The sequence below is a fragment of the Mastomys coucha genome, unplaced genomic scaffold, assembly GCF_008632895.1.
Source record: "Mastomys coucha isolate ucsf_1 unplaced genomic scaffold, UCSF_Mcou_1 pScaffold21, whole genome shotgun sequence".
NCBI classification, from domain to species: Eukaryota; Metazoa; Chordata; class Mammalia; order Rodentia; family Muridae; genus Mastomys; species Mastomys coucha.
The window spans coordinates 188,308,966-188,323,715 of NW_022196904.1; the positions used below are offsets into that span (position 1 = coordinate 188,308,966).

A 14,750-nucleotide genomic window follows, 5' to 3' on the forward strand; every position below is an offset into this window, starting at 1 on the left:
TTAGTGGCTGATAGTACCTTCTACTGAAAAAAAATCTCTCTACAATATCTATTCTTACAAAACACTAACAGGTAGACATTTAAACTTTTAAATGTTGCCAGGAGTGGCTCATACCTGCACACCCAGCATGTGAGAGGCTGAGGCAGGCAAGCTTTGAGTTCTAGACTAGCTAAGGCTACATAGTTTCAGGCCAGGCTGCATTGCAGAGTGAGAGAACATCTCAAAAAAACAAAACAAAAGTTCTTGAAAGTTGAATGGATTCATCTGTGTAACTCCCTCAAGGTCATCTTCTTGCCACCCACTTCCTGTTTGGACCCCGTGCTGTGTCCCCTGCCTGCAGAAAGTGGCTCTCAGGAGTGTTAGAGCCTCCCAGCTCCTGTGGTTTGTGACTCGTGTAAGAGTGAGACTTTGTGACCATCATGCCAGTGGGAGCCAGGCTGTGTCAAAGCTGTGTGTGTGTGCTTGTTCCAAGCAGGTTGATTGTCCCCCGGGAGTTACTAAAGAAATGACAGTTGGTGCTGAGAGAGTAATGTTCTCTGATTTGAGAAGTCTCCAACTCAAGAAATCCATGGAAATAAAGGTACTGGATTTGCTTTGCTTGGAGAGAGGTCTAAAGAACTGCTGAGTTTTATTCTTTGTGCGTTGTACTTGCATTGAGTTTACAGTGTAACTAAGCATGGACGAGACCTGATTAAATCAACAAAGACTATGAAAACCATGTACTGCTTTTTTCTATCTTAGGTATAAAATTTAAGAAACTTATGCTCTTTCTTTCTTTCTTTCTTTCTTTCTTTCTTTCTTCCTTCCTTCCTTTCTTTTTTTTCCTTTTTTGTCTTTGAAAGGGTACAGTTACTGAATTCAAGCACCCGAGTAACTTTTATGTCCAGTTATATTCTTCGGAGGTTCTAGAGTACATGAACCAGCTCTCTGTAAGCTTGAAAGAGACATATGCAAACGTGGCACCTGAAGATGGTTATCTTCCTGTTAAGGGGGAAGTTTGTGTTGCCAAATACACAGTTGATCAGGTAACCATTCACTGACGAATTGTTTAATAGAATGCGCCAACTTACCTCTCTGGGGCCAGCTCATGATGATGGAGCTATTAAAGCTGCGTCGGCTGTCTTGGGGTAAGCTCAGGTCACCTAGGCATGGCCCATCAGGCTCTGCTGCCTCAGTCCTGAGTGGCTGTGTGAACACTGCTTGCTAGCCTTCAGAGTGGCACTTGTGTGTATACCTGAAGCAGTGTATGATGGTCACCTGGGCTAGAGTAACTTCAGAGTGCTAGTACATCTGAAAATGTCCTAATTGGACCATTTCAGGGTTTCAGGGATTTCTCATCAATGAGAAATGGTGGTGAGTTTGGGGGTGCTTCTGGAGGAAAGAGGAACCTTTGTTTGCTAGGGTTGTGAAGTTGTGTGTAAAGCGGAGTGCTGCACATTTCCTTTGCAGACCTGGAACAGAGCTCTGATACAAGGTGTTGATGTGCTGCAGAAGAAGGCATGCGTCTTGTACATTGACTATGGAAATGAAGAGATCATTCCAATAGACAGAATTCACCAGCTAAGCAGAGGCATTGATTTGTTCCCTCCTTCCGTGAGTCCCTTCCTTGTGAACTCCTGTCGGTGTCCTGCTGCTGCCTCTTCTGTTGGTCTCTAGTTAGGTAGCATGCCTGGGAGTAAGTAGCTTTTTCAGGCACATCTTCATTCTGTATTTATAGAATATTGGAAAGAAGCCAGAATTGATGTAAAGGTAAAATTTATATCTAGTATCTACTTCTGAAGCTCTAGTTACCAACAGTTAGCATGGCTGCAGCAGAAGCATCGAAGGCAAATGTGATCACACTAGCTTAATCCTCATGGCTTTTGATGATTGTTTGCATCATGAAATACATTCTTTTAAGCACTCTCTTTAAATAATTAAAATTTCACTTTTTCATTCTTGTAAGTAAGTTGTACACAATCTTTCAGGCCATCAAGTGCTGTGTGTCAGGTGTCATCCCCACCACGGGCGAGTGGGGTGAAGACTGTGTCGCAGCCGTCAAGGCCCTGCTGTTGGAGCAGTTCTGCTCAATCAAGGTCATGGACATCTTAGAGGAGGAGTTGCTCACCTGTGCCGTCAGCATTGTGCTACAGAGTTCAGGTAAGATGTGAGTCGTCTTTTTCACATTTCTTAGTTCGGTTTAGCAGGCCAGATGCGGGCCAATAAGAGGCCACTATGTTATTATCCGTTTACTGTTCCCGTAATGGCTGCTGTGAGTTCTGCAGCTTTATGAGAGAGAACTAAGGAGTATCTCTGATTTGTTGACCCCATGCATTTCCTGCAGCAGTCCTCACAGATGTGCATAGCATTAGTGTTCAGCTGAGGAGCAGATGAAGTCGGGGATCCTGTCCTTCCTTGGTTTAGTATCTGTTGGAAAAGTGACCCCTCATACTGAATTACTCACGGCCTCAGTTTCCAAGGCACTATGCCTTTTTTTCTCATAGAAGAGTCACTCTCATTGGTGACTTGGTAGAACAGGAGCTTGTATGTTGAAATTTAGTATGAAGTCTATTTTATTTCTTTGGCATATATATTTCATGTTGCGGTTTCAGCTTTGGAATGTGAGTTTGTGTCAGCGATGGCTGCTCGGTTTTAAGCATGTAATCCTGTGCCTTTAATGGGTTTCTTGGGATAAACTGGTTAATTTAAATGTGCTTTGGAAATAACTGACTTTGGAGTTTTGAAGATGAATCTTTTAGCGAACATTTTGGTCAAGTGACTGGGAATTTTGTTTAAATTTTAAAAGCTATGCTTTTCTGGGTGTTATTTTGCCCGTAATAACTGACCTGCTGAAACAAAGCCTGTGCAAGGAGTTACAGTGTCTGAGACACATGGTTGGCTTGTTTCTTACTTTCTCTTTGCCTGTGGTGCTTTATGTAGTGTCTCAATGGAAATATATGTTCTGAATCCCCTTTTAGGAAAACATCTGGACCATGTGCTTGTGGAAATGGGATATGGTATGAAAACAGATGAGCAGAACTCCAAGAAGCAAAGTATGGACCAAAGTGAGTATACAGGCCCATTTTGAGCAGGGGCTCCAGTCACACAGCAGATTGGTGGTAGCATTGTCAGGACCACTGCATAAGAAATGGGTAGTGTTCATTTAGAACACATTTTCTAATGTCAGTCTTCGCTCCTGTCTCCTCTGAGTGTTTTGTGGATGAGTCCTAATGTACTCTCGTAGGGCACTTTCGCCTAAGGGCTTTCCAGTGCATACTACCTCAGTGTGCTTTGTTCCAGACCTGGGTTTTTACCAGTAGCAAGTTCTCTGAAATTCTGTTGTAGTAGGGCAGTATGTAAGACTGTAATTTTTTTACTTGTTAACTGCACGTGTACATGTTTACATCAAGTTTAACAAGGGAATGAGATCCACCGTGAGCATTTTTCATTTGCATTGCTTTTATGGTTTGTCCCTCTTTTACTTTGTTCTTTGGATGTAGACATAACTCACTGTCTTTTGTCCATGGTACAGAGGTGGTACCAAGTTGATGAATATTCATCCCAAAGACAGACTGGACTGCTCTGACCAGCCGTCTCTTGCTCCCTATCCTGTACCTGTTTATTTGGTTGCCTTGGTTGCCAAGTCACTGTTGGCTTTCCTCCCAAATAATGCTTGGTTATATCTTTTACTCCCCTCTTTTCCACCATCCATGTTTTCTTACCTCTATCTCTTTAGGAACATTTATGACAGTGGGGACAACCTTCTGTGGTTATCTTTTATCTCCAGCCTGAGTCCTATGGCACTTGCTTGACTTCATGGTGTCCCTAGAACAGAAATCTTGATGAAGAATGTTGAGTATTTCTTTATCACCTACAGAAGAAAACTAAACAATAATAGTCTAGTAGTCGTCATGCTTAGGACTGACCATATAATGCTGATGGTGCAGAGTAAGGAACCAACGAAGTAACCTGGGCCATGACAGAGTAAAAGTTGTGACAAGAAAGCTAGGAAGAGCAGCAGAGAGGCAAGGGCTTCTGGGTAAGAGAGCCATTCTTCAGTGACACAGATGCAGTGTGGCTCTCCGCAGCAAGAAGCAGGACGCCTGGAGTTGTGTCTACTCTGCTGAGGTTCCCTGGAGGTAGAAAGGTTGTATGGAGGGATTCTGTGGTCCACACAGGTTATGCAGGCTGGGGTAGAGAAACTCCCCTGCAGAGGTGCCTGCTGAGCCATGGGACGAGGTAGTCTTGAAGGACGGCGGGGACCGAAGAAATAAGGAATACATTTGCAAAAGGTATTCATTTAAAAGGACATGGCTGGGTCTGAAAAATGGAAACTGAGGTATGACTGGAGGTGACCATGAGGAAAGGTGCAGGAGGGGAGTATAACGTGGGATGTGAATAAGGCAGGTCTCAGGTGCCTCAGAGCTTAGTGACACCCTGTTAAAGATAGAGAGGAGAAAGGAATGGAAGATTGGTAACTGTCCTGCATAGTCTGGCTGCGAGCCTTGCAGACCGGAACCTGCTGCACTGTCCCTAGACCTGGCTGAGACACGTTTATACCTTGCCCGTGGTGGCTTGAATGAGAATGGCCCCCAGAGGCTCATCTATGTGAGTGCTTAGACACCAGGGAGTGGCTCTATTGGATAAGAATAGGAGGATAAGGAGGTGTGGCCTTGTTAGAGGAAGTGTCTTGACTGGAGGTAGGCTTGGAGGCTTCAAAAGCCTGTGCCAGGACCAGGCAGTCTCTTTCTGCCTGTAGATCAGGATGTAGCTCTCTGCTCCCCCAGCACCTAGAGTACCACCATGCACCCACCATGCCCCTGCCCATGATGATAATGGGATAACCCCCTGAAACTGTAAGCAAACCCCCAATTAAATCCTTTATAAGAGTTGCTTTGGCCCATGGTATACTCACAGCGGTAGAAACCCTAATGGAGACCCTGTCCCTCACTGATATCAGGCCCTGCTATGGCGGGCGCCTTTGTCCTTCTTGTAGAAGGACTCCAGGGCCCCTCACACTTCAGGATGGGAGACTTGTAAGAGCACAGATTGCTTAGTCAGTTCCCTCCCAGTTGCTTTCAGGTCAGATTCCATCCTGGAAGTTCTCAGCAGGTCGGTCTAGAGCGAGGCCAGGCAGGTCTGGTGAGATGATTCTGTAACTCTGTTATCTGCTGCGTTGTGTCTGAGTTAAAACAGTGAGGCTGACCTTGGTCTTTATCTGAGCAATGCCTTCTTCCTGCCTCCTTGGAGGGAGTGCTTGTCTCACAGAATCCTGAGAGCTGATGGCTGGCTGGCTTGTCTCCTGAAACTCCCACCTTTGAGGATGCGGCAGTCGCGGAGGCCATTCATTTTACTTTCAGTCCTCAGAGCTGTCTTGCATTCTGAGTTATTTATTTATTTACTTATTTATTTTTGTGGCATTCAAAGTCCTTCAGACTGTCAGCTCTGAGCCACATGGCACTTACGTTACATCTTCCTCATTTGAACCAAGGAATGCATTTTAAGTGTAATTTTAATTAAATTGCATATATTATAGCAGATGGCTTTCTGTAGGGTTCCATTTACTGTAAAGTAGGCTCTGCCCATGTTTCTTTGGTAGGATCAACTCTAAATTGTATTCTCCTAAGCTCCTTAGTAGCCAAATATTTTATGAGAGAGCATTGTAGTTAGATCTGGTTCTGTAGTTAGATCTGGATCTGTTTGTGCTATGGTTCTGTTTGTGCTATGGTTCTGTTTGTGCTATGGTTCTGTTTGTGCTATGGTTCTGTTTGTGCTATGGTTCTACTTCTCTGGTGAAGGTCCAGCACCCAAGTATCTGCTTCCATTACAGACTGTTGCCCACTCAGTCTTCATGCCTTCATACAATTCGAGTTCCCTGGTTTTCTTGCTACTTTGGTGCCATTTTGTTTCTCTCCATGATGTCAAGGTCTTTTTGTTTTCTGACAAGGTGCATCGGAGGATATTGGAAGACTCACAGCTGAGAACAAGATGGTGACAGACAGAAATGCCCTGATCCCCAAAGTGCTGACTTTGAATGTGGGTGACGAGTTTTGTGGCGTTGTTGCCCACATCCAGACACCAGAGGACTTCTTTTGTCAGCAGCTGCAGAGCGGCCGTGAGTCAGTTTTCTTAGTGTGTTTTGTCACCATAAAGTGCTCTATGATACTCAGTATGTCACCGAAGACAGGAAAGCACATTTCTGAGTCTGAGATGTGCTTTGTGTCCACAGACAAGCTTGCTGAGCTCCAGGAATCCCTCAGTGAATACTGTGGCCATGTGACTCCACGCTCTGACTTTTATCCAACCATTGGGGATGTGTGTTGTGCTCAGTTCTCAGGTGAGGATGGTTTACATTCATCTGAGTAAAGCCCCAAATCTTTGTTTCACACCAAATAGCCCCACTAGGCCTTGAGTGTTACCATATACCCTTGCTTAGGGTGCATATACACCCTAAGCAAGTCCTGTCAAATTCGACTAAAGTAGTGTGGTTTATGCTTCCTGTAAGGGCAGGGCACTAGCATCAGGAGCCTGCATATACAGTTTCTGTCAGTCCTTTACTGTTACATGGAGAGGAACACTGACATGAGTGTGGGCTATAGAACCTGTCACTCCCTTCTTGGTGAGCTTTGTTTGAGGTTCAGCCCAGTCGTGACTCACCTCTTGCCACTCCACAAGTTTTATTTTGTAGAAGCCTAGTTGTTGCCTTAAGGACAGCTCTGCTAGCCCACTCAAGAGCCAGCAGCCCAGAGCCCATCAGTGCCTTCGCTCCTGTAATTCTATATCCATGTAATTCATCCTGCTGTTATAGAAATAGCCTTATAGGTACCTTAGCAAGTAAACATTGTACCTTGGAGATTCATGTGGTTGGAACATGTTCTCACCCCTGCTGGGCTACCTACTAGCTATCTGTTGAAGAAACAAGTCACATACATTCATACTTATATGATATGCTGTGGCATGGTGCTTAATCTTCATAATCAGCTTGATTGGATTTCACACCAGGGAGTGCTGACTTCTCTGCCCCACCATGCCCCCACCTGACACCATGAGCAAAATCATTCTTTCTTCCTTTGAGTTTTTTATCAGGTATTTGATTGCAGGGGGAAAAAGCAAGGCAGTTGCTAAGCTGAGCACAATGGTCCTGCTTTGGGAGTGCGAGGCTGCTGGCAGTGTTTAGTGAGCACCATGCTGAGTGCTCGGCACTGCAGCAGAATGTCCATATAGCCATCTCTGTTGGGGAGCACTTGTGTTGGCTCTAGAGTGTCTGAGATGCCTTTCTCCTTGTTTCAGAGGATGATCAGTGGTACCGTGCTTCGGTTCTGGCCTACGCTTCTGAAGAATCTGTCCTGGTTGGATATGTCGATTATGGAAACTTTGAGATTCTTAGTTTGAAAAGACTTTGTCCCATAATTCCAAAGTTGTTGGATTTGCCGATGCAAGCTCTAAATTGTGTGCTGGCAGGTATGGCATGCTGTGGTCCTCTAGTTCTTCAGATATCACGACATGAAAATGAAAATGTGAGCATGCATGTGGTGTAGACACCTGTGTATCGGAGCAGTGAGAGCCCTGAGGTCAAGTCTTGGAGGTCACCGTGTAGGTACCTTGTCCATAGGATCAAGGGCTTCTTCCTGTGTCAATAACTTGTCTTCCACGAGGTGCACAGGTCTACCATTATTACAGATTGTATCTCATATCAGACATTTCAGAGTTTTGATAGTGATGTTCTTTTAATTTGGGCTGCATGTGTATTCTTTCCAAGATTTCCTTGGATGCATTGCAAGACAGTCCTGCAGAATAACCTCCATAGGATCCATTCCCCAGGTGATGAGGTGCCATGAATATGTGTCTTGTGGTGTCTGTGGGACATACTGTCCCCTCTTCTGTGGAAAGGGCTGAGCTCACTTGTGCACTCCATCAGGAGAGCGTGTACTGTCACACACTTACACTCCAGAGACGCAGCTGCAGCGCCTCACCCTGTGGACTTTCCATGTCTCTCCCATTCTCTTCAGTAGTAGAAGCTGAGGCGTTTTTCCTGATTGGCAGTGGAGGTGGGGTGGGGTAGAGGCATGGGGCTAGGTATATTCAGCTCTAGTTTCTATGCCTGTGAATTATTGGCAATACTGATTTGTGTTTAAGAAAGAACAAAACCCCACAAAACTCCACATTAATGTGTATGTAAAGCCAGTACTTCTTCCTGGATTGTTTATACCTTTATGATTAATCGCTTGTTTATACCTTTATGATTAATTACTTTATTACACTATAATTTAGACATTGTAGGGGTTCTTGTTTTAGGTATAGAATTCAGTAGATGTTTGTTTGTTTGTTGTTATTTTTTTAAAATAAACTTAGGTGGGTTGTACATACTAACCAACATCTGTCTGGGGACATCCCATCATACCCTGGGGATTGCATGTATGTCTTCCAGGTCAGCCTGTTCCAGGCAATGGCTAATCTTTCTTTCTCTATGGATTTGGCTTCCTGGACATTTTTCTATCAATGGAATTAAGATGGTTTTTTGTGTGTGTTTGTTTTACATTGAGGTCCAGAAGTATTTTTAATTTGGCTATTTTTTGTGTTTACAAACTCTCAGATTGGCATAGATATGTTTCTGAGGAAACCTTTATTGTTTTTGAAGAAATGAAGTTAAATGTGTAAATGCTTATTTTAGGAATTATTTTAATATCCTTTTAACAATTGTTTGTTAGGAGTGAAGCCATCATTAGGAATTTGGACTCCAGAAGCTATTTGTGTCATGAAAAAGATTGTACAGAACAGAATGGTCACAGTGAGAGTGGTGGGCATGCTGGGCACCAGGGCCCTGGTGGAACTTGTAGACGAGTCGGTGGCTCCTCCACTCAGCACTTCGAAAGCGCTCCTAGACTCAGGCTTTGCCATTGAGGAAAAGGACACAGGGGCAGATAAAGACGTCAGTGTGCACACCGCCAGCGGTAAGTACGCTGAGTCTGAGAGAGTGTGGGCCAGGATTTCAGGGGAACTGGCTGGCATTTGGGTGTCTTTTTACCTTTTTAATTGAACATTCACATAAACACACCTCAAATTGTGTACACAGAGGTGTGTGTTGAAAGTTTCATTAGTCAGAAATGTGTGACACTCGAGTGGTCAGGTTAATTGCAATCATGAATTTTAGGTTCACCTTCCTATAAAGACACCAGAATGTCAGTGGAGATTGAGCTGTCCCAAATTCCTCCACAGCCCTCCAGCGACAGCTCTCCCCTCCCAAGCTGTGTCTCCATCTTGTGAAAGCATTGGGTTATTTTCACAGTTCCCTCGGCCACAGAAGGACCAGCAGAAGCTTTGGAGTGGACATGGGTTGAGTTCACTGTTGACGAGACAGTGGATGTGATGGTCTGCATGATGTACAGCCCCGGGGAGTTCTATTGCCACTTTCTTAAAGATGACGGTAAGCTGGCTTGATGAGTGGTTCATTCTGGAGAGTGTATTACCGTGTGACACAAATGCTGTTTGTAAGCAGCCAGGCACAGAAGGCCTTGATGGCGCTTAGTTTGTGTTATTCTGTCTTATGGCCATTTTAGGTTTCACAACATATCGCCTAACATCATTGTTGGAAATTAAGTCTGTCTGTTGATCTGATAGGCTGTTACATTCATAGAGATCAAATGCTGTGTCAAGAGTGCAGTGTAGAGGGGACTAGGAGGGGACAGTGAGTGAGATGTAAAGTGAAGTGGAACAACAACAACAAAAAGAGTGCCATGTAATGGTTGTCACAGATCAGCCCTAGTAGACAGCTTATCAGGAAGGAAAGAAAAAGTTAGCCAGAAGCCTCCGATGCTTCTCCTCCTGTCCGTACCCATGTCTCCTCCTCAGAAGGAAGTGGACTCAGTCCTCTGTGTTCGATTGTTTCTGCTGAGTCATGGGTTTCTGCTGTGTCATCATGTATTTCTATGGTCATCAGTGCTAGCCAACTTTTTTTTTGAGTCATTTCCCATAATTCTGACAACTGTCACTTTGAGATTTCTATTTGTCCTGCGTTCTCATAGTTTATATTTTGTTTCATTTGAGCTGTAAAAGTGAATGAGCATCATTGAGTTTAACTTGTCTAGATCCACTTTTTTCTGCCAAATTAATACCTTAGACTAGATATCTGAGCCCCTATCTGACTCTCAAGATCTGAGATGCGTGGCGTCTTCATTTAGAGTCACCTAGGAGGTGGACTACTGTGTCATGTAGAGCAAAACTCACGGTGCTGGAGAGATGACTCAGTGGTTACTTGGTGCTTCTGCAGAGGATCCAGGTTTGGTTCTAAGTCTCCACATCGTAACTCACAACCATCTGAAACTCCAGTTCCGGGGAATTGGAACTTGATACCCTCTCCTAACTTCTATTGGCACCAGGCATTCACATGGTAACTGGGACCAGTGGGACCAGGCACACAGGAACTCCGCCAGCCCAGTGGCTCAGGTTCCTTCTGGTCTGTCTGGGCTGGTACCCTGAGCAGACCTTGGGCGCAAACTCTGCAGCCAGTCCCAAAATACCCAGAGGAAGCTCCACTCCCAGGCGCTCTAAAAAGCCCAGGGTCACATGATCCCAGAATCACAGGATCACAGAGACAGCTTGACTCTGAGGAGTTCTGACACAACCAGGATCACAGGAAGGACAGGCTCCAGTCAGATTTAGCAAGGGCAGGTAGCACTAGAGATAACCAGATGATGCGGGGCAAGCATAAGAATATAAGCAGCACAAACCAAGGTCATTTGCCATCTTCAGAACCCAATTCTCCCACCATTGCTAGTCCTGGACACACCATCACACTGGAAAAGCAAGATTCAGATCTAAACTCACTTCTCATGATGATGATACAGGACTTCAAGAAAGACATAAATAGCACTCTCAAAGAAATACAGGAGAACACAGGTAGAAGCCCTTCAAGAGGAAACACAAAAATCCCTTAAAGAACTACAGGAAAACACAATCAAACAGGTGAAGGAAATGAGCAAAACCATCCAGAATCTAAAAATGGAGTTAGAAACAATAAAGAAATCAGAAAGAGAGACAACCCTGGAGATAGAAAACTTAGGAAAGAAATCAGGAGTCGTAGATACAAGCATCACCAACAGAATACAAGAGATAGAAGAGAGAATCTCAGGGGCAGAATATACCATAGAAAACATTGACACAACAGCCAAAGAAAAAGCAAAAAAGCAAAAAGCTCCTAACCCAAAACATCTGGGAAATCCAGGACACAATGAGAAGACCAAACCTAAGGATAATAGGTATAGAAGAGAGTGAAGACTCCCAATGTAATGGGCCAGTAAATATCTTCAACAAAATTATAGAAGAAAACTTCCCTAACCTAAAGAAAGAGATGCCCATGAACATACAAGAAGCCTACAGAACTCCAAATAGACTGGACTAGAAAAGAAATTCCTCCGGACACATAATAATCAAAACACCAAATGCACTAAACAAAGAAATTTAAAAGCAGTAAAGGAAAAGGGTCAAGTGACATATAAAGGCAGACCTATCAGAATTACACCAGACTTCCTCGACAGAGACTATGAAAGCTAGAAGATCCTGGGCAGATGTCATACAGACCCTAAAAGAACACAAATGCCAGCCCAGGCTACTATATCCAGCAAACCTCTCAATTACCATAGATGGAGAAAACAAGATATTCCATGACAAAGCAAAATTTACACAATTTCTTTCCACAAATCCAGCCGTACAAAGGATAATAGATGGAAAACATCAACATAAGGAGCAAAACTACACCCTAGAAGAAGCAAGAAAGTAATCTTTCAACAAACACACACAAACCTAATTCCATTTCTTACAACAAAAACAACAGGAAGTAACAATTTTTCTTAATATGAAAATTAATATTACCAACATATCCTAATTGATTGAAATCCAAAAATATGAGAAATTAGAAATTTGTTGACTGTCATCCAGTGGTCTCTCTAATTTGGTAATTGGAGACATAGGTCAATATTGTACAATCCACATACACTTTCTGCTTGTTTGTACATGACAGTGTCTTGCTGAGTACCACATAATGGTCTTGAGATCTTGCTTCTCCTGTCTCAGCCTCTCTATTAGTAGTATTGTTTATTTCATGTTTTTACACTTTACTGTGGTTTTCAGAACAGCTTGCATATTTCAAAAGTATTTATACAGCCAAAAGAAATATAGACAATTAACTAGGGAGGTGGCTTGTAAGAGAACAACAAAGAGTGAGACTGCTTTGCTTGACATTTGTAACTCTCATATCAAGTTTGAAGAAGAGGACTTTATAAGTTACTCTTTCTCTGAGATGAATGCTTTTCCAAATTATCACAGCCAATGAACCAGATTCTTACCCTCACCTAATGTGTATGCCACCCTCCAAGCAGAACCATTGTTCATTGAAACAGTTGGTGATAATACACACACCATTTCTTAACTGAATGTAACCTGTTCTCTGTGGGCTGAGAATAAAGTCACTCATTCAAGTCAAATAGCTTTGACTATAGCAGGAATCTGTTTCCAAAAATCGTGCCTACAATCATTCCTTGGCGCAGCAGAACTGTCAACTCTCAGCTTAGCTATAATGGAGGTAAAATCCTTTGGTGATGTGAGGGTCATTGAAGCCTTATTACAATGAACTCCAATGTCTAAAAATTGTTCTTATTTTGAGCTTGTAAGAGCCACGATTTTAAGGTCTACTAAATACAAAACATACACACAAACAGAAAGTCTTTATGTATTCATGTTCATTTAAGAAAATACTAGTAGTGATATATTATTTTGAATATGTTTGGAGTTATTTAAAATTTATATTGAGAAAAGCATATGTATTTTCAGTATTGCTATAGACAAGCATCTATATAAGACTGTTAAATTGGTTGTTTTATATCAAACAATTTTTATAATACTCATTTTTATTGTTATAATGTTTTATAAATTTTAAAGAATATGACAAAAAAGATATTATAGGTATTGAAGGGGGCTCTCTGGGAGGAGTTGGGGTACAAAAGGGAAACAAGAATGTGATTTAGTTCTGTTTACTCAAAATATGTTCTTTAAATGTTAACAAATTCAGATAAATTGAAATCATGTAACTTTTCTCATCATAATGCAATAAAACTTAAAAAAATTAAAGAATCAAAACTTTAAAATTTCCTTTTGTTTATTTTCATAGGCGACTGCCAAGCATATGGTATAAAACTTAACAATAACAGAGTTTAGTGGAAATGAAGACACCCCAGCCTCTCCTCATGGTCTGCAGTTCTTTTTCAGAGGCAGAAGCAGCCTGATATGTGTTCCTTCTATGTACATAACTTTTGTACTTTTTATTCCTTTCTTAGTATGCTTCTAATTTATATACTTTGTATTTGCATAGGTGGTGTAGAGAGTTCTGTACATCCCTCTCCGAGTTTCTGTGTGGTTAACCTGGGAGATCAGCACTAGGCTGTGTTAGCGTCCAGTTGCTGCCCTGGTAGGACACAGTACAGGATAACCAGCGGTCTGGGCGCTGTTATTCTTTTGCAGCTACATTGTTGCCATCGGTGTGGTTTTCTCTCAGTTTAACAGGTGTGGATAGAGGTTGCTGTCCTTATATTCTGGTTTACTCTGATACTGTTGCCTTTTAAAAGTTGTGTAGGCGTTTACCTGCCCACACATACATGCAGTGCCCATGTGGTCCACAAGAGGGGCCAGATCCTGGAGCAGGACTTACAGATGGTTGTGAGCCATAGTGTGGGCCCTGGGGGCTGACTGGGGTCCTCTGCAAGAGCAGCTGGTCTTAACCCCTGAGCCACGTCTCCAGCCCTGAAAGCATTCCCTTGGGACAGATCGCAGTCACAGTGATAGGTCAGTGTGTGAGTGTGCTGCGGAGAGTCCACACGTCCTTTGAGAATCTAACCAAGACACTCCCAATGCTCTTGTGTGCTTGCTTCATCCATTTCCTTCAGCATGTCCTTGCGCATCTGAAAGTGGGAAGTGTTCTTAGAATGTCTATTTCTGTGACAGCCTTTGCCATAATTCAGAGGTGTTCGCTTGTCTCTGGCTTATATAGCTGCTTGGACCCCTTTTCTGTAGATGTCAAAGCCGTTGTTTGTCCTCAGTAGTTTGCTGTCCTGGCTCTTTGTGTTGCCATCTGCTTCCCGCTAGGAGATTGCTGTCTGCCTGTGGTTCTGTGTGGTCTTCCACTGGAGACAGCCTCCCCTTCCTCTCATTGTGCGGCAGATCTGCCTACAGAACTTCCATCAGAACATTAACTAAACTTAGCATTTAGTAATTATATTTACTTTTTAGGACAGTATTAACTTCATGGGTTTTGTATGAGGTTTATACTCCAACCTTGTGGTGGCATACAGATGGTACTGCCGATCTGTGTTGTGCCCAAGAAGTCACTGGTTTTCAGTTTATTAAGAATTTAACTGAATATTGTTGTATTGCCGTAGTAATTTTGTGAAAGGAGCAGCATGTGGTGTAGTTACCAGTTGTTTGGGGCGTACTTGAGATTTTCATGGTGAAAATGTTCTCTGACATTAAAGGGGAAGTGTGGTTAATGTTTACCTTTAACAGTCTGTTCTCTGTGTTGTGTTTTCAGCCTTGAAGAAGCTGGATGACCTGAATAAGTCCTTAGCAGACTACTGTGCACAGAGGCCGCACGGTGGCTTCAAGGCAGAGCTAGGGCGGCCTTGCTGTGCCTTCTTTGCAGGTAAGTTAGCCTTGGCGTCAGTGCCTGTGGACCACCTTGTCCCTAACGTTCAGTGCCTGTGGACCACCTTGTCCCTAACGTTCAG

At 43.2% G+C, this 14,750-nt stretch overlaps 1 protein-coding gene across 10 annotated transcripts in view; it reads left to right on the forward strand.

Annotated features, from left to right (window-relative positions):
• Tdrd1 (tudor domain containing 1) overlaps positions 1-14,750 on the forward strand; it is a 49,916-nt gene that overhangs the window by 19,591 nt on the left and 15,575 nt on the right. For 7 of the 10 annotated variants that reach the window (XR_004123674.1, XM_031390793.1, XM_031390796.1 and 4 more), the window contains 11 exons: positions 473-580; positions 843-1,025; positions 1,450-1,593; positions 1,968-2,139; positions 2,958-3,044; positions 5,927-6,094; positions 6,209-6,316; positions 7,270-7,440; positions 8,688-8,930; positions 9,266-9,403; positions 14,555-14,665. Coding sequence is in view for 9 of the 10 variants with exons in the window: in XM_031390793.1 (XP_031246653.1) it covers positions 473-580; positions 843-1,025; positions 1,450-1,593; positions 1,968-2,139; positions 2,958-3,044; positions 5,927-6,094; positions 6,209-6,316; positions 7,270-7,440; positions 8,688-8,930; positions 9,266-9,403; positions 14,555-14,665 (1,633 nt within the window). In the remaining variant the exon portion in view is untranslated. The remainder of the gene's footprint in view (positions 1-472; positions 581-842; positions 1,026-1,449; positions 1,594-1,967; positions 2,140-2,957; positions 3,045-5,926; positions 6,095-6,208; positions 6,317-7,269; positions 7,441-8,687; positions 8,931-9,265; positions 9,404-14,554; positions 14,666-14,750) is intronic. The other 3 variants (XM_031390800.1, XM_031390802.1, XM_031390801.1) reach the window with 1 other exon arrangement.